We start from the raw sequence: 20,267 nt of genomic DNA on the forward strand, positions 1-20,267 counted from the left end.
TTTGGATTGTGTAGTCACTGTTGTAGGTTTGGACATTGTCGCCAGTGTAACTGGACATAATTAACATATCATGTCTCAGACGAGCGCAGTGGAATACCAAACACTTCGTAATTCAAGGTGTTGTTTCTACTGTTTATGGATCGTATCGCTTACCATCAAGCGAACGGCAAGCTCGTCTCGTCATTCAAACTGCAATATTTTTTTTTATATTTTCAAAATTTCTTTTCTGAGCACTGAGTCACGTGCTCCCATCAAAAAAACCCTGAAGGTTGAAATGGTTTATGTGTTATTTTATGAGACGAGCATGTAGCTCGCGTGATGGTAAATAAATTCACGAACGAAACTAAGACATTAGCTTAGTCTCAATGTCCACACAATAATATTGTGACTATCGCCACGATTATGCAGTTAGCCCCTGCTTTTTGCTGTTAGACAGCGTCTCACCTGATATCTCACTTGGGAGCGAACTTGAGCTGCATCTCACACGGTCCTATGTATTTCCAGGAATATGAGAACAAATCCCTGGAAGAGTTGCGGTTGGAGGACTACGCGGCGGGACGCAAGGGCTCCACGACGGGCATGTTCGGTGGTTTCCAGCAACCCGTCGAGAACAAACCGCTGTTTGGTGCCACAGGTTGGTACAATAACCGATTTTTACTTTAGTTATTTGTTTTTTTTTTCTTTTTTTTTAATATGATTCAGTAAATACTGTACATACCTATAATAGGCATGTGCATTAGATTTGTTACAATTATGGGTAAGATATTTTAAGAATGTAATAATGCATGTGCTGTTGGTGTGTCATAATAAATAAATAAATAAATAGTTATTCAGGCACGCTAAATTTCTTTTACATCATCACATTTACCATCCTAATTTGTTACAAATTAACCGTCTTCGATGGCGATCTTTAATAATGGCGATAGCCTAGTTGGTTGTGGAACGGACTGCCGAGACGAATGTCCGCAGGTTCAAATCCCAAACACACCTCTGACTTCTAAAATATTATGTGTATATTCTTCATGAAATATCGCTAGCTTTAACGGTGAAGGAGAAACCTTCAAAATTCCTATAGAGAACTTCTCAGGTATGTAGGTTTCCTCACGATGTTTTTCTTCACCGTTAAATGTTATACTAAAATATAATCAACCCATGCATTGTCTGGGCTGCCAAAAGTACACTTTATTTCATATCCATTAAAGTTGTTGACAAATGGCTGCGGGAAGCCACTTATCAGTCAATTGTATTTACAATAAATTCTACTGAGAGAATCGTTTACAAAAAAATATGATACTAATTACAATAAAGTCGATTTTCCGTATAAAAATTTATGGTCGCAAATGATGGTTGCAGGTTTCGGCCAGCCGGCGACCACGAGCGCGCCCAGCATGTTCGGTGGCGGCGGGCTGGGGACCAACACCGCTTTCGGACAAAACAGTGAGTATATACAGTCGAATCCGTTTATAATGACATCGAAGGGAATTGACAAACACGTCATAATAAGCGGACGTCATACAAAGCGTTTTGTGAAAAAAAAAATATGTAAATAGTATGCATGTATTTAAGTACTTTAATAGAGAAATATAGTAACTTATAAAATAAAAAATGCACGTAATAAGTACATACCTATGTATGTACATAAAAGTTGTATTTTTTAATGTAAGTAATCTGTAATTTTTGTCTGCTTTTGTTTTTTTATTTTATTGTAAAAACAGTCTCTAATACTATTGTGTATAGAAGACATCGCTATGTCAATTACTCACTGAGATTCAAAACAAAAACGAGCCACGTGCCGAACGTCGTCGGGAATCAAGGACCATTACCGAGGGCGTAAAGAATCATGTCGGTCATTATAACCGGACATAATTTATTAAAAAGGGTCTCAATAAGCGTCATTTAACTGTAAGGGAAGTCATTATATTCGACTTTTTTATAAAGAATCTTATATGAAAACCAAACTTCGTAGTGTAATTACGTCATAATAAGAGGTTGGTCAATATAGGCAGAGTCATAATAAACGGATTATACTGTAATAAGAAAGAAAGAAGGTTCTCGTTGTTGGTCAATTGGCAACATTTCGTTTTTCCAACATACTCAAATGTTTGCATTTAAAACTAGATCTCAAATTATGAGGCCTATACTTTTTTTTTTCATAATTCAGATATTTTCATTCACGATTTTCACATTGAATTTTGTTTTATTCTAAAACGACGTAAGCGCCAAATGACGTCATATATACGGCTCAAGACGTAATGACCTTTGCTTTGCAGCAAAAAAGAAGTGAAAATTTTTTTTTTTGTTTCTCTCTCTCTCTTTGAAAGTAACAGTTATGACGTATCTATTGTAATATTGACATTTGACATTGACAAATGGCGGTGTCTTAGTTTTTTTTAAATAAATAGTAATATGGACCAAGAAACTACTTCATTCAACCGTATGTATGACGTCATCAAGAATTTTTCAGTTTTTAATTGTTCCGTCGAAATTAAGTATTGAAAAAAAAAATCATAACGTTACATACATAAAGTTATTTTTGTTTTAAACACGTTTTGATTTTGAAATGTTGTCAATTATAAGTTAAGCTAAGTAAAGTTCGGCAGGTTAGTTTATTTTTTTCCTTCGAATGATACATATATAATATGATGTGTGTATTTTTTAAATAACACCCACATTTCTTTAGCAGGCACGTTCTCCTTCAACAGTGGAACCCAGAATGCAACCAACACGAACACTTTGTTCGGAGCGAGTAAGCCCGCGTTTGGAGCAGCATCTACCACAGGTGAGGTTTTGGATTTACTCAATATATCACTCCCTATTATCAGACTGCCTCGGTGGCGTAGTTGTATTGCATGTCCGGTACAATAGCGCTCTGAGGTCCTGGGTTCGAATCCCGGGTCGGGCAAAGTGATATTTGGGTTTGACTGCTCAGTATCAGCCCGGAGTCTGGAATTTGTGCCCGATATGGGCATCTCGCCTCCTATCATGGGACGGAACATACTTGGCGAAAAGTGGGTGCCCTAGTTGCGCCTCTGCATACCCCTTCGGGGATAAATGCGTGATGTTATGTATGTATGTACTATCATCAGGGGCAGGTCATTTTACCTTGCACATTTAAGAACAACATCACTTTGAATTGCAGTGCCATATTTATATTTTTTATGAGTGTAGGCCACTTTATTTCCACTGCCCCATATATATATAGGTTTAAGTATGTATGTAGGTTTCTAAAATACTTAATAATTTTCCATATTGTTTGTATTATGGAAGACATTAGTTAAATAAACGAATGATTAATTTGATCGAGTGAGCGTCCTCTGAAATCTGTCGCCCATAGGCCGCGGCCTATACGGCCTATTTACAAATCCAGGACTACGAAGTGGGTGCCCTGGTTGCATTTCTGTCCTTTCGGGGTTTCTTATAATTTCCTATAGCGGCGATAGTCTAGTTGGGTGTGGAACGGACTGCCGAGACGAATGTCCGCAGGTTCAAATCCCAAACACACCTCTGACTTTTCTAAAATCATGTGTGTATTCTTTGTGAATTTATCGTTCGCTTTAACGGTGAAGGAAAACATCGTGAGGAAACCTGCACATCTGAGACGTTCTCTATAGGAATTTCGAGGGTGTGTGAAGTCTACCAATCCGCACTACAGCGTGGTGGAATAAGGCCTAAACTCTCAGTAGTAGAGGAGGCACGTGCTCAGCAGTGGGACAGTATATAATACAGGGCTGATATTATTATTATTATTATATAAACTATAAATCAGTGGTGTTTGGGTGTTGAACCTGCGGACATTCGTCTCGGCAGTCCGTTCCATTACCAATTAGGCACTTACTACTTACTCTGTATTCAAGGCAGCTTATTTTAATAATATGCGTGTTGCAGTTACAGTTTATTGTTGCGTTGCGTGTTACAGTTACAGTTAATTGTTGCGTTGCGTGTTACAAGTACAGTTCATTGTTGCGTTGCGTGTTACAGCTATAGTTTATTGTTGCGTTGCGTGTTACAGGTACGGGTTTGTTCGGCGCTGCGTCCACTCAGGCGCCCACATTCGGCACAAACACCTCGACATTCGGTTTCGGAGCAAACACACAGACACAGGTATGTTTCATTATATTTTTCCCTCAGTTCCATTACGATATTTGCATCCGGATAGCCTACACAAATTGTATGATAGTGTCCCACGTGTCGCGTTCCGGGATCAGCCTGTGCAAAACCAGTTCCAACATAGGCAGTTCAGGCATAATTGTGTCGACTGTCGACGGATAAAGTTGTATAATAGTGGCCCACGTGTCGCGTTCCGGGATCAGTCTGTGTATATTCCAACAGGCATAATTGTATCGACTGAGGGGTAATCATTTCTCGACAGTCGACAATTGGACCGCACTCTTACCATCAGGGACAGTGGGGTACCTAGAACGTGGCAATATAAAAAAAAAATAAACATGCAAAAAAAATTGTCATATTAGGGGCCGTTCAAGTATTACGTAACGCAATTTTTGTCTTGTAAAACGTTACGATGCGTTACAGGGGTGAGACGGGGGTTCGGGCAGAGCGTTATGTAACATTGGCTTTTTTATTTTAAAACAAAAACAAGGTTTTTTTAACGACTTTCCGATATTTTGCGTAAAATAATTGTGAATATTACAAAAATAATAGTCACTTTAGTTACATAACTTTTGGAGAGGAGGCGGGGCGTACGGGAAAACGTTACGGCGCGTTACTAGGGGAGGTCAAAAATCAACAAAAGTTACGTTACGTAATACTTGAACGGCCCCTTACACAGCAAAAAAAATGTCGTGCTAAAAACTTCCATCATGTCAATATATGGTAACAATAGGGGACCGGCCTGTGTTTGATTTTGTACATTATTCTATATGTAATGGTTAATAATACGAAAAAGAAGCACGCCTGCGAAAACTGCATTAAAATTGGTTAAAAAATTAGCGAGTAATTCATATTTCAAATATTACTGTGTGCCGAAGTGGGCGCGATGTGGGGACATCGCTTCATCTCTTTCTTTTACACGCGTCGTAATGCCCGATGACGTCACACGTGGGTATTGCGCCTCTTTTCTGTTTCTTGTTACTTACCCCTTCTTCCGAAATTGAAAGACTTATAACTTGTTGATTTTTTACCGGATTCAAATAATTCTTTCTGTTATAATTTATGTAACGTAAATATTTGATAATAATAAAGAACAAAAATGAGTCCGGTCCACTATACTGACCATGATCGATGATATGTTTGTCTCCAGGGCGGTGGTATCTTCGGAGCTAAGCCCCCCACGTCCGGGTTCGGCGCGACGCCGGCGAGTTCCGGGTTCGGCGCGTTCAACACGGGCGGGGCCATGTTCGGCGCCAAGACCAGCGCGCCCACCTTCGGCACCAGCGGACCCGGTGAGGCGATTGTTAATATAATAATAATAATATCAGCCCTGTATTATATACTTGCCCACTGCTGCACGGGCCTCCTCTACTACTGAGAGGGATTAGACCTTAGTCCACCACGCTGTAGTGCGGGCAGACTTCACACACCTTCGAAATTCCTATAGAGAACTTCTCAGATGTGCAGGTTTCCTCACGATGTTTTCCTTCACCGTTAAAGCGAACGATAAATTCACAAAGAATACACACATGATTTTAGAAAAGTCAGAGGTGTGTGCCCTTGGGATTTGAACCTGCGGACATTCGTCTTGGCAGTCCGTTCCACACCCAACTAGGCTATCGCCGCTTATAGGCGAATGTTACTGGCAAATTATTTATTTTAACCATTCCATGCTTGACATGTTAGCCGGCTAACATGACAGTTATGCGTGTTACGGGAAATTAACCTTATTATAATAATATATAATAATAATTAAATATATAATAAATAATAAGGTTATTTTCCGTGACTGCCTCGGTGGCGTAGTTGTACTGCATGCGCGGTTCGACAGCGCTCTGAGGTCACGGGTTCGAATCCCGGGTCGGGCAGTGATATTTGGGTTTTTCTGCTCAGTATCAGCCCGGAGTATAGAATTTGTGCCCGATATGGCGATAGGCTCGCCCCCTATCACATCATGATTTCAACTTTCTCTCATGCACCGAAAATCGGATATGCGTACAAAAAAAAATTATTATAATTCTCTTAAAATACGATAAGATATTCTCCACATGTTTGTTCGTTCCTCTTTCACGACAAAACTATTAAATGAAACTTTACAGTAATATTGGTTATACATCAGAATACCACACAGGCTACAATTTATAATGAATTTGTGTAATTTGGTCATAATATAAAGGTATGATAAGTAAGTCGGAAAAAAATATACCGCAAATGTACTTCGCGAGGGCGAAACCGCTAACAAAAGCTAGTAATGCATAAGTTTAACTTTACATTGAAATCAAATTAATTTTCGGACTCGTGGTTTTTTGTATTTTATTTTTCTCCCGACGTTTCGAAGACTTTGCAGCATTCATGGTCACGGTGTGGACTTGACTTTAACATTACAATGTTTGTTCCAGCATTCGGCACGCTGTCGAGCGGTTTCGCGACAAACACGTCGACCAGCAGCGGTCTGTTCAACACCAACGCGTTTGGCAAACCGGCCACCACACAACCGACGTTTGGCTTCAACACACAACCATCTGTGCTCGGTGAGACTTCACTGTACATTGACGTATATTCGGACACAAACGTCCATATGACCTGTTTGTGCAAAATCTGAACTAAAATGGTAAAACGTCACTGTTATAACCTATTTATTCACTTGAACAACAAATAATTTTACTTATTTGATGAATATTTATCCAAATCCATGTTTATATTTAGACTCCAGTTCTTATATCATTAGCGCCCCTCCGTTCACAACCGCAAGCTGTCAATATTGACCATACTAAAGTCAGGTGTACGGATTGCAGTACAGTTGAATCGAACACAATCAGTGTACGGAACGTCAGAACTGCCGTGCTAAGCTCAAAAGCGGTATCTCAAATAAATTTTGATTTTTATGTCGTCAGCTTAAAAAAATACCCATCCAATGAACTTACTTAAATAACGGTATCTTGTTTAGAACTTGTTAAAAAACCTTAAAACAGTTTCTCTATCTCAGTTTTACATACAAAACTATATTTACAAAACTTTGATTATCTCGAAATAAGGTTTCCCTGACACACCGCTTTTGCGCTTAGCACAGCAAAGATCTATTACGTAGTACATATCAGCGCTACAGTATCAGTCATGCTGGTACTGCAGCAAGAAGCTGAATGAGCGTTCCCATTGTTGGCACAATGTGTATAATTTTGTATTTTTCTTTAAGTATATGTTTTGTTTGTCTCAGCTTGTATTGTACATGTTATACTGTTATTGTCCCAATAGGGAACCGACCTATGTTTGATTTTGTACAGTATTCTATATGTAATGGTTAATAATACGAAAAAGAAGCACTCCTGCGAAAACTGCATAAAAATTGGTTAAAAAATGAGCGAGTAATTCATATTTCAAATATTGTAATGTGCAGAAGTGGGCGCGATGTGGGGATATCGCTTCATCTCTTTCTTTCGCACGCGTCGCAATTCTCGATGACGTCAAATGTGGATATTTCGTCTCTTTTCTGTTTCTTCTTAATTGCCCCTTGCACTGACATTCAAATACTTATAACTTGTTGATTTTTTACCGGGTTTTAATAATTCCTTCTGCGTTATCATTTATACAGCGTAACTATTTGATAATAGTAAAGAACAAAAATGAGTCCGGTACCCTATTATAAATCTTTCTTTCTTTCTTTCATTATAGCTAGTGAAAGGCTGGTAGGTTAGCTAGGTTAGGGCTCATGTCCTCGCCGGTGAGGATCGCGACGCGTTACCCTTCTATTTCCCCCTACTTGCCAGCCCGAGCTGGTTACTTCGGTTTGTACCTAGTCTTTTGTATAAACTTTATCCCTAATTTAAAATGTCCATAGTTATATAAGTAACTAGCTTTTGCCCGCGGCTCCGCCCGCGTTATAAAGTTTTTCAGGCTAAAGTTTTCCGTTATAAAAGTAGTAGTTTCCCGGGAGCCTATGTTCTTCCCGGAGTCTCAAACTGTCTCCATACCAAATGTCATCTTAATACGTTGGGTAGTTTTTGAGTTTAACACGTTCAGGCAGACAGATGCAGCGGGGGACTTTGTTTTATAATATATTTTTTAGAACTTTTTAAGAGGAACAATCCCGTCATACATCATTGTTGCATAACTTTAACCGTTTACGCAGCGCACGCAATGGAAGCTCTGAAAACTAATAATTTTCCCCCGTTTTTGCAACATGTTTCATTGCTGCTCCGCTCCTATTGGTCATAGCGTGATGATATATAGCCTATAGCGCTCCACAAATAAAGGGCTATCCAACACAAAACAATTTTTTCAGTTCAAACCGGTAGTTCCTGAGATTAGCCATTACTGCTCCGCTCCTATTGGCCATAGCGTGATGATATATAGCCTATAGTACTCCACGAACAAAGGGCTATCCAACGCAAAAAGATTTTTTCAGTTTGGACCGGTAGTTCCTGAGATTAGCGCGTTCAAACAAACAAACAAACTCTTCAGCTTTATATAATAGTATAGATTTTAATAGTTGTGTATAAATAATAATAATTATTCTTATGCTTTGTTTTGACGTATTATAAGTGCAACTTTGTTCGCTTACGTGATAAATAAAGTATTTTATTTATTTATTTATTTATTTATTCTATATATATCTGATTGGTGTTTGTGTGCAGGCGGCGGGCTGGGCGCGGGGTTCGGCGCGAACACGTTCCAAGCGAAGCCCGCGGGAACTTTCGGCACACCAGCGGGCGGCATGTTCCAGCAGCCCAACGCTAACAACACGTTCAAAACAGGTCAGTAGAGGTAATGACGTGTTACAAATAGACGCGTCATAGACTAACAAAATTGCACATAAAAACAGCGCAGTATTTACTATAGTCACATACTTGTACAGTCCTAGCAGCGAGTATTGATACGGCCTGAGTGAGCCCGAGTGTACCCGAGTGATCCCGAATGGGCCCGAGCGTCGACCGCCGTGGCCATCTAGTTTATTGGTATCTGGTCGCCATGACAGTCGAATAAAATGCATTTATTAGTTAAAAATAAGTTAAATAGTGTATACTTATTACTAACGTATGAAATGAATCGTTTTTCATTCACAGTTGGATTATAATTTGTACATCGTCTAAAAACACAGGAAGGCATTTTATTTATAAAAATACAAAAGTTAGTAAGCCGACTAGCCGCGACAGTGGTTGGAGGTTGACTAAGTGAATGTCGGACAATTACCTTACTTTCGTCTTGCCAGTATTGAGCTCGGACAACGTATCTATGTAATAAAAACATCTTAGAGTAGGGTTACATATGTTTATTTAAGGACCTCCAAGAAAGGATACACGGCATGTAATAAAAACAATGACGTAGCATTATTACAATTAGCAATGTGACGTGCCTATACATGCCGTGTATCCTTCGTTGGAGGTCCTTAAATAAATAAATAAATATAAACATTTGAGTATGTAGAAAAAATTAAATGTAAAATACTAAGTAGGTACCTAACACGGGTGCACACATCATCCCGCATTCATCAATCTATTTCAGCTCTCGACCCCGCTCTTCCTGGATGGATAACTAAGGGGCCGTTCAAGTGTTACTTAACGCAGTTTCTGGGGAGGGGGTTCGTACTACGAGTTACGTAACATTGGTTTTTCTATTCTCGTGGGTCCTCTCTGGTTTGCCGGCAAACCCGACAGCCACATGACATTACGCGTGTCACGGAAAAAATAACCTTATTATGTAGTGTATAAGGTTATATTCCCGTGACACACGTAAATGTCAATGTAGCTGTCATGCTTGCCGGCAAACATTGAGGGGACCCTCGAGTTAAAACAATAAAGGCATATTAGCGACTTTCCGGTACTTTGCGTAACATAATTGTGAATATAAGATAAAAATTTACACTCTAGTGTTACGTAACTTTTAGGGGGGGGGGAGGGGGTACAGAAAATCTTAAAAAATGATGTTACGTAATGCTGGAACGGCCCCTAACCCAAACCGCGTCACAGCTGGCGACGATCTTTACGCCGAACTAATGCACACCAACGCTGGGCTGTCTGAGTTGATGAAAAAATGAAATGTTGTGAATTGACAACATTTCAAAATGTAAACGTGCCTAAAACAAAAATACCGTTTCTTAATTTTTCTACTCTGAGTTGGATTATGTATTTTTAATATGTTTTTAATACTTAATTTCGAAGAAAAAAATTAAGAACCGAAAATGCTTGATGACGTCACATATACGGTTGAATGAAATAGTTCCTTGGTCCACCTTACTATTTATTAAAAAAAAACTAAGACGCCGTCATTTATCAATGTCAAATGTCAATATTACAATAGATACGTCACAACTGTCACTTTCAAACAGAGAGAGAGAAAGAGAGAGAGAAACAAATAAAGTCACTTCACTTCTAAGCAAAGGTCATTACGTCTTGAGCCGTATATATGACGTCATTTGGTGCTTACGTCGTTTTAGAACAAAACAAAATTAAAAGTAAAAATCATGAATGAAAATATCTGAGTTTTGCAAAAAGAGAAAATATGGGTCTCATAATTTTAGATCTAGTTTAAATAATAATAATTTAATAAAATATAAATATTTGAGTATGTTGAAAATATGAAATGTTGTCAATTGTAGGTTTGGACAGCGGCCTCAGTACAGGCATGTTCAACAACACGAGCACGCTGGGGAGTTCTGCATTTGGGTTGGGAGGTCTGAATGCCAACAACAGCGCTCTGGGCAAGTGAGTAGACTTTACCACTAGATTATGTTTCATTTGCATGCGTAAAAGAATTTTTAAGGTATAATTTATTTTTATAATATGATTAATAACAAAGTTATTTCAAGTAAATTAAAAGAATAAAAATTCTCATAGTGTATTTGACAGTTTGATTTATACATTTTTGAATATGTAATAGCAATTAATACATTAAAATCCTGTTAAAACAGCATTAAAATTCGACAAGAATTGTGGCGTTAATTCAAATCTATACTATTATATAAAGCTGAAGAGTTTGTTTGTTTGTTTGAACGCGCTAATCTCAGGAACTACCGGTCCAAACTGAAAAAATCTTTTTGCGTTAGATAGCCCTTTGTTCGTGGAGTGCTATAGGCTATATATCATCACGCTATACCCAACAGGAGCGGAGCAGTAATGGCTAATCTCGAACTACCGGTCCAAACTGAAAAGTTCTTTTTGCGTTGGATAGCCCTCTGTTCGTGGAGTACTATAGGCTATATATCATCACGCTATACCCAATAGGAGCGGAGCAGTAATGAAACATGTTGCAAAAACGGGGAAAAATTATTAGTTTTGAGAGCTTCCGTTGCGTGCGCTGCGTAGACGGTTAAAGTTATGCAACAATGATGTATGACGGGATTGTTCCTCTTAAAATATATTATAAAACAAAGTCCCCTGCTGCATCTGTCTGCCTGAACGTGTTAAACTCAAAAACTACCCAACGTATTAAGATGAAATTTGGTATGGAGACAGTTTGAGACCCTGGGAAGAACATAGGCTCCCGGGAAACTACTACTTTTATAACGGAAAACTTTAGCCTGAAAAACTTTATAACGCGGGCGGAGCCGCGGGCAAAAGCTAGTTTCAAATATTGCTACGTGCGTGTGTGGAGTGGGGATATCGCTCCATCTCTTTCGCACGTATAATAATGCCCGCTGACGTCACATGCAAGTAATTCATCTCTTCTGAATTTTGACACTCAGCCGTACTACCAAATTTCAATGGCTTATAACTTGTGGATTCTTTACCAGATTTCAATGATTTCTTCTATTTTAGAATTTATACGACGTACATATCTCACGCGCACTGTAAGTGATCAAGTAGAGTAGTGGAGCGCATCTTTGACAAGCAAATTTGTTTATTTATTTATTTATAGGTACAGATACAGACAACAGATAAATTTTACACAGAGTTACATTCATAACGAACATAATATAAATCTGGCGTGCAAATGATCTATGTTATTTTATTTTCCGATTTTGTCATTGTATGTGAGTGTGCAATCTTTGATGAGCAAATGATCTATGTTATTTTATTATATACATCATATACACATCATTTTATTTCTTCTTCCCTACCAGTCCGAGCTGGCTTCTTTGTTTACTAAGTACATTTTTAATTTATTTTATTTTCGATATAAATTGTCTTTGTTTATATAAGCTAATTTAATTAAGTAATAATTTAATATTCTCATGTACGTTGACTTATAAGTGCAACTATGTTCGCCTACGTGATGAATAAAGCATTTTTATTTTCCGATTTTGTGACACAAGTATTGTGTGTGTGCAGTTTCAGATTTTGTGACACAAGTATTGTATGTGTGTGTGTGTGCAGTCTGTCCGGCGCGGGCGCGGGCGCGGGCGGGCGCGGCGTGCACGAGCAGGTGCTGGCGCTGGCGGCGCGGCCCTACGGCGACCAGCCGCTCTACAAGGATCTGCTGCCCGACCACGGTGCGTACACTATATACACACTATTCATTTCAGAAACAAAATAAATGCCACTCTGTGTAAATAAGAATATGGTACAAAACAATGTGCATCTTAAATCTAATGAGACAGCATGCATTAGTAGAAAATATAGATACTAGTAGCGAGAGTAGGTCCGCCTGAGTAGGTACCACCGCAAGAGTGATGGTGGAGTAAGACCTAATTCCCCTGAGTACAGGAGGCTCAGCAGTAAAACAGTATATAATACAGGGGTGAAATACTAAAAACTTCAAAACTGAATTGTACTTGTTCCAGGCACCACGGCGGAGGAAGTGCTGAAGCCGACGAACCCAGCGGCGCTGAAGGCGGTTCTGGAGCGCGCTGACGGCGCCTACAAGGTCGCCTCTCCACACGCCAAGCTCAGGGTCCAGCCGCGACACTCGCTGCAGCAGGACAAGGTAGGCCAGACATTACAGCTCATGACAGAAGGCTCCGGAAGCTGGAAGGAAGGGAGACAGCCGCCTACACACAACACTAATACCAACCAACAATAATATTACTTACAAATCGTATCATCTTCTAGAAATCATTATTCGACGGTCTCGAAGAGTCTGACGCGACGTTAGAAGACAAACTGTGCCTCAAGCCGAGCCGCAAACGTCTCGTGTTGCGCAACCACGCGAGCAACGAGCAACGCAGCGAACAACACAGCGAACAGCGCAGCGAACAGCACAGCGAACACGGCGAACAGCGCAGCGAACGCAACGACAGCAACACACGTGGAGACAGTCGGTAAGTGTCGATGGTTATTTGCCTATGCCTTTTTTCTGTTTTCATACAGAATCATTTTGATATTTGTTACTGAATGTATAATAATATCAGCCCTGTATTATATACTGTCCCACTGCTGCACGGGCCTCCTCTACTGAGAGGGATTAGGCCTTCGTGGTCGTCCATTGATAACGTGACATTCGACAGGTAGAGGGGTTGGGAAATAAATTCCCGGGGAGGGGGGGGGGAGTATCAACTAAACATCAACAATCATATCAACAAAAAAAACACACGTAATGAGATCACGTGTGTTTTTTTTGTTGATCGCGTGATTTCATGTAAAAATTTCAGTCAACTATGTACCAAAAAAAAATACACGTGTTTTTGGGCAGGGGGTGGGTGGGGTAGTCCAAAACCTTATCATATATCACCAGGGGATGAGGGGGTTAAAAAGACACTAAAAACATCACGAGATTAATGGTCGACCCCTTAGACTACCACGCTGGCCTAGTGCGGATTGGTAGACTTCACACACCTTCATTTTTTTTTTTTTTGCTTTTTTTATTTTATTAAGCTGATTATAGAGCACTAAGCATAATATTATTATTTCAACAATGTATCACAAGTAATTACCTATGTATCACAAGTGAATAAATTACAAAGTGTTTGGTATTCTGCGCTCGCCATGAGACATGAGATGTTATGATTTGGCTGAAAATTGGTGGAGAGGTAGCTTAGAATCAGGAGACGGACATAGGATACTTTTTATCCCGTTCCCACGGGAACGGGACGTGACATAAGACGTGGTATAAGAAAGCAAAATTTGGTATGGAGATAGTATAAGATCCTGGGAAGGTTATAGACTACTATCCCGGGAAAATATATAGTGGGACTCTTATCCCGGAAAACTCCTTCACGCGGGCGAAGCCGCGAGCAAAAGCTAGTAAGGAATAAATTAATTTGAAATTTCCATACAAGTGCACAACCCTCTAAGGAATCATGAAATTTTTTTAGGTAATACCTATCTTAATGAAAACGAAAATTAATGTTTTTTTTGTCATTAGGTTGAGTTCGCCAAAGCAGATGATCGAGAAAGAGAAACCAGTGGACTTAGATAGTAATAATTTGGGTGAGTTTTTGTATTATTTCCTTAGCGATTATTCAATAATAATACCAAAAATATTTGATAATCTAAAGTTTAATATAGTAATTGGTCATCTATAAGTTACGTCACACGCATTTAATGATCCCTTACACCAGTCCCCCCCCCCCTGGTGTAAGCGTATTCCGGAGTGGAGACCGCGTCTCGGAAAACGTAGTGTGGGACGTCCTCTGGCGAATTGGCGGGACGACTTGCAGAAGAGGGTAGCGACTGGATGCATAGAGCAGCAGACTGGATTCCGTGGCGTACCTTGAGAGAGGTCTACGTCCAGCAGTGGACTGCAACGGGCTGATGATTACCCCACCCCAGGTGGCCTCATATGCAGCCCTGTCTTTTGGTGTGACGTCACATTTTTTGCATTATATACACACTACAATTAATTTTTGTTTCATGATGTCTTATAGCCCATTTCGGCCACGACAACTAGAAACTGGTCAGGCGTATATAACTTGAGCTGAGGCTCGGTATTCTCTAGTCCCGCTGCTGTCCTTGGATGCGCTCTCACGTGACTTATATAGCTAGTTTTATTAACGAAAGTACGAGCGCAATTTGGGCACGTCAGTAACCCGCCGGCGTGATAATTCATGGCTGCTGATGGACGGATCTTTGGCTGGTTTCTTATCAATTTCCTCACGATGCTCAAAGGCAGAAGGCCTTTGAAGGCGTCCACCTGTAGTTGTGTAAGAAGTCTCCATTCTGGACGTCGCCTTGTCAGCGAGATTCAGAGAGAATTTTTGTTTACAATTAATGCTTACGTGTTTTAATACTCTTAGATTTTGCCGTGTGACGAAACGAAACTTATGACCCCCCCCCCCCCCTTTTTTCAGACAAAGAATCGTCTAATACCGATACTTCGGAACGTCGAGCCAGCTGGTAAGTGTTTGAATTAGTTCATATACATACATAGTATCACCCCTTCTATCCGATAGGGGTAGGCAGAGACTATGGATTACCAATCGGCAATTCTTGTGCGCTCGGCGTCCACACCGAATGCACGCTCGCGTGGGAGCGCATTTGCCGCGGTCCTAGGCACACAGTTCAGTGTGTATACCTCATGGTTGCCGATTCGCATTAAGGCATATTATGATTCGCGAACATTTCCTGGCCTTCTCCCATCCTCCCATAACGTTTTTATGCTTCCTCCACACTTCCTTCCTTAGTTATCCCCTCCCAACTCTCCTCCAAGACCCTGCAGCCGCTAAGCCGGAGGATTCCAGTATCCATTCGGGGGTTTCCCGATACCCAAAGAAAAAATATATATCACTTTGCCTGACTACAAACCTTGCCGTACCCCGCACGCATCACAACGCCACCGAGGCAATCGTTAACATATACTTCATCATCATGGTTTCCACCGCAGGTTGACAACCAAACCTCTTCGCAAGCCCCCATTGGCGAGCGTTAACCCTGACGTGGTGGAGAACTCCGTGCGAGAGCTGGCCGTCAGACAAGATATATCCACGGCCGATAAGGAGAACATAGACACGCTGTCAGGTGAGTTATAGACAAACCTTATTCATAGACGCTACTTATCCAAGGACGGAGCTGTGATAACAAGTCTGTTTCTCAGTGCTGACGGCATGGCAGCCTTCGCAGTGCGTAGACATAGGGCCGTTGTGATTGGCTAATATTGAGATACAACTTGAATCTAGCTGGCTGTTAGAAAACAAAGCTGAACAAACAGCAAGCTGTCAGATAAACTAAAACTGCGAGCAAAATCTAATAAAGAAACAAATACCCCTTCCACCTCCCTGCATCATATCCTGCTCAAAAACATCCTCTATTATATCCTACCTACTTCCTCTACTAGGTTCCTCGTCGCTACAATTTTGCCGGCATCGCTGGGGCCAGCAGCCGGACTGTTCGAAATGCGAGAAGATTGCGCATCAGATAGGAGGAGTTTACGGTTTATACAAGTTCTTGTTTATTTAGTTGAGATGGCGCCGTATTAATGAGTATCTTGAGTAGCATCTCAAGTAGTAATAATGGTAATATCAGCCCTGTATTATACACTGTCCCACTGCTGCACGGGCCTCCTCTACTACTGAGAGGGATTAGGCCTTAGTCCACCACGCTGTAGTGCGGATTGGTAGACTTCACACACCTTCGAAATTCCTATAGAGAACTTCTCAGATGTGCAGGTTTCCTCACCATGTTTTCCTTCACCGTTAAAGCGAACGATAAATTCACAAAGAATACACACATGATTTTAGAAAAGTCAGAGATGTTGCCCTTGGGATTTGAACCTGCGGACATTCGTCTTGGCAGTCCTTTCCACAACCAACTAGGCTATCGCTTCTCAAGTAGTGGTTTAATGTATTGAAATATACTGACAGTTGAAAGGCAGATTGTTATAAGCGAAATATTTTTTCGGAAAACTTTGACTAGGTTAAAAAAACATAGAAAAAAGATGTTTTTAAATATGTATGAAACTTAATGTCGCAAAAAATGCCACTTAAGTCAATTAGCCTATTTCCTCTCAGTAGTAGAGGAGGCCCAACAGTGGGACAGTATATAATACAGGGCTGATATTATTATTAAACCATATTTTACGCGGACTTTAGTGTTTTACATTTAGTAACCAAACGTAATTTCTTGCACGAACACCAAACCCCGTACACTCATTAAGGGAGTATTGAACCCTATTTTGTTTCCCAGTTTCTGAGGAAGAAAACGCGCCGACCAGCGATGCGCCGCCGCATCCCACAGGAGTGAAGCTCACGCGTCCTGGATACTACACGATACCGACGCTGGACGAGATGATTGGTGAGTGAAGTTTGTGCCAATTATGTAACTTTTTTTTCTTTTTTTCATTTTTTTCTTTTTTTTTTGTTTAGTTGCGTTATAAGCGGTCTCGTAGGGGTTTTTTTTTTAATTTCTTTCTTTTATTTCTCTTTTTTTTCTTTGTATCCTTTTTTTTTCTTGTTTTATGTTTAGTTGCTTTATAAAAAGTTTTCTAGTGGTACGATAAAAATGATCTAATTAACACAATCCGACTTAACATCGCGCTGCAGAGGCGCATCAAGGCGCTCACTTTTCGCCAAGTGTATTCCGTCTCATGATGTGATAGGCAATTCCAGTCTCCGGGTTAATACTGAGCAGAAAAACCCAAATATCAATTCGCCCGACCCGGGATTCGAACCCAGGATCTCAGAGCGCTGTCGTACCGCGCATGCAGTACAACTACGCCACCGAGGCAGTCAAATCAATCTTCTTGTCTTATAATTTTTATATAAGTCTTTATATATCATGTTGTTTGAAAGATATCGGTTTTTAGCAATAAGACCTAGTGGTGCACACTTTTATAACATAATTGTATTAATTTTACTGCTTTTGGTGTATATTTAAAAGTTTTCCATTCATTCGTTCATTTGTTCATTCATTCACTCATCCATTCATTCGTTCATTCATTCATTCATTCAATGTTTGTTGCAGGTTACATGAGACCGGATGGTTCGTGCGTGGTGCCGCACTTAACCATCGGCCGTAAAAACTACGGCAACGTGTACTACAACTGCGAGATAGATGTCGCCGGCTTGGATCTGGACGCTTTGGGTGCGTATACAAAAAAAAAGAAAAAAATAGTATACGTTCAAAATTAGTAGGTTAAAATCATAAAAAAATGTGTATTATATGAGCTGTTTTATCTATACTGATTTATAAAGCTAAAGAGTTTGTTTGTTTAACCCATTTAGCATCGGAATGTTTGCCGGCAAACATGACATTGCGCTTGTTACGGAAAAATAACCTTATTATGTAGTGTATAATAAGGTTATATTCCCGTGACACGCGTAATGTCATGTAGCTGTCATGTTTGCCGGCAAACATTCCGCTGGTAAATGGGCTAAACGCGCTTATGTCAGAAACTGCTAAACCGACTTTGATTTTTTTTTTCACTAATGGGAAGCTATATTTTATCCCGGGAACACTTATACATGCGGGCGAAGTTGCAGGCAAAAGCTAGTTAAAAATAATGATGAAATACTAATGCTTTTTGGTTTACTATCTCTTCATTTAGAATTACCTAATTTCGAACTGCTTTAAACAATTTTGACAAACGTCTTAACTCAATACTAATTTATTAACGCTCCAAATTCAATAAAAAAAATTTCATCCAAATATTCAGAAATCTAACAATTTCATAATGATTTATGTTTACGCGAATGTTAGACATTAAAACTAAACTATTATTTGGATTTTATCGCGGTTTTAATATTCAATATTCTTCCGATGTTTCGAAGACTTTGCAGCCTTCATGGTCACGGGGGGGACTGAGGTGTTGTTCATCCGCAAAGTCTATTACAATATCTACCTACATTTTACAATTACACAATTTTTAAATTTAGCTGTTGGTCCGATCTACGCAGAATGAGCTCACAATGTCTCGAAGTCTGTCCGGTCTTTTGGGTTCCGATTTAATTAAATGTAGAACTGGATCCCAGGCTTGTGCAAGCTTCCAACCATCTCTAATTAGGACGTGTTATAATTTTAACAGCCTCGCGAATCATCTTAACGATTTCATCCATTTTCAGTGCACTTCCTGAACAAAGAGGTGATCGTGTACCCCGAAGACGCTGACAAGCCGCCCGTCGGCCACGGCCTCAACCGCCGCGCCATCGTCACCCTCGACAGAGTGTGGCCCATGGACAAGACGGAGAAACGACCTATCACAGACCCGGACAGGTGAGCATGATACATACTTAATACATCGGTAATACATGGTTGACACATAAGTGTAACATTCAAGGTTACATGGTTTTTTTTTTATAGAAACGACCTATCACCGATCCGGACAGGTTGAGCGTGATACACGCTTAATACATGGGTAATACACGTGTCATACATGAGTGTAACATTCAAGGTTACATGGTTCTTTTTTTGATACATAAGTGTAACATTCAAGGTTACGTGGTCCTTTTATTGAAACGACCTACCACAGACTCCCACAGGTGGGCATAATACACACTTAATACATGGTTTTTACATGAGTGTGACATTCAAGGTTACATGGTTCTTTTTTATAGAAACGACCTATCACAGATCCGGATAGGTGAGCATGATACACGGTTAATACATGGTCGATACATCAGTGTAGCATTCACCGTTACGGAGTTTGTTTTATAGCTTTGAATGACGAGATGAGTTGAGCCTGATGGTAAGCGATACGATCCATAAACAGTAGAAACACCAACACCTTGAATTAACAAAGTATTGTTTGGTATTCCACTGCGCTCGTCTGAGACATGAGATGTTAAATATGTCCAGTAGTTACACTGGCCACAATGTTCAAACCTACAACAGTGACTACACACTGTTTGACAGAAATAGACATTGCGGTGGTACCTACCCAGGACTCTCACATATGAGAAACCTACCACCAGTAACTGTTTTCCGAAATGGTGGTAGAGTTAATATTGACGGAATCTAAATAATGCATAACATTTTACATGTTCAAATAAATCATTTCGTTTAATAATTCATTTCAGACTGCTCAAAATGGACTATGAGGGTAAACTGCGTCGAGTTTGCGACAAACACGACACGAAGTTCATCGAATATCGGCCTCAGACTGGCAGTTGGGTGTTCAAGGTAAAATCGCCTTTAACAACATTAAAGTGTTCAAGGTAAAACCGCCATTAACAACGAGTAGTTAGGCTGTATTTTGTCATTTATTTCTGTTATGAAATACTAGCGACCCGCCCCGGCTTCGCACGGGTGCAATGCTGATACTAAATACACTACAGAAAAACTGTGAACGTTGTATATTAAAACATAGCGGCCCGCTCTGGCTTCGCACGGGTGTAACAAACAAAATAACAGTATTTC

General features: G+C 40.1%; 1 protein-coding gene across 4 annotated transcripts in view; it reads left to right on the forward strand.

Moving 5' to 3' along the window:
* Nucleotides 1-20,267, forward strand: part of LOC115452746 (nuclear pore complex protein Nup98-Nup96) — a 66,823-nt gene that overhangs the window by 8,199 nt on the left and 38,357 nt on the right. For 3 of the 4 annotated variants that reach the window (XR_005112273.1, XM_037438013.1, XM_037438037.1), the window contains exons 7-24: nt 505-634; nt 1,354-1,437; nt 2,681-2,779; nt 4,010-4,101; nt 5,258-5,399; nt 6,507-6,638; nt 8,739-8,858; nt 10,700-10,805; nt 12,417-12,532; nt 12,824-12,966; nt 13,092-13,300; nt 14,344-14,408; nt 15,269-15,314; nt 15,802-15,935; nt 17,100-17,207; nt 17,877-17,996; nt 18,974-19,124; nt 19,928-20,030. Coding sequence is in view for 3 of the 4 variants with exons in the window: in XM_037438013.1 (XP_037293910.1) it covers nt 505-634; nt 1,354-1,437; nt 2,681-2,779; nt 4,010-4,101; nt 5,258-5,399; nt 6,507-6,638; nt 8,739-8,858; nt 10,700-10,805; nt 12,417-12,532; nt 12,824-12,966; nt 13,092-13,300; nt 14,344-14,408; nt 15,269-15,314; nt 15,802-15,935; nt 17,100-17,207; nt 17,877-17,996; nt 18,974-19,124; nt 19,928-20,030 (2,100 nt within the window). In the remaining variant the exon portion in view is untranslated. The remainder of the gene's footprint in view (nt 1-504; nt 635-1,353; nt 1,438-2,680; nt 2,780-4,009; nt 4,102-5,257; nt 5,400-6,506; nt 6,639-8,738; nt 8,859-10,699; nt 10,806-12,416; nt 12,533-12,823; nt 12,967-13,091; nt 13,301-14,343; nt 14,409-15,268; nt 15,315-15,801; nt 15,936-17,099; nt 17,208-17,876; nt 17,997-18,973; nt 19,125-19,927; nt 20,031-20,267) is intronic. The other variant, XM_037438072.1, reaches the window with a different exon arrangement.

This window comes from Manduca sexta, chromosome 1 (assembly GCF_014839805.1).
Source record: "Manduca sexta isolate Smith_Timp_Sample1 chromosome 1, JHU_Msex_v1.0, whole genome shotgun sequence".
NCBI lineage: Eukaryota > Metazoa > Arthropoda > Insecta > Lepidoptera > Sphingidae > Manduca > Manduca sexta.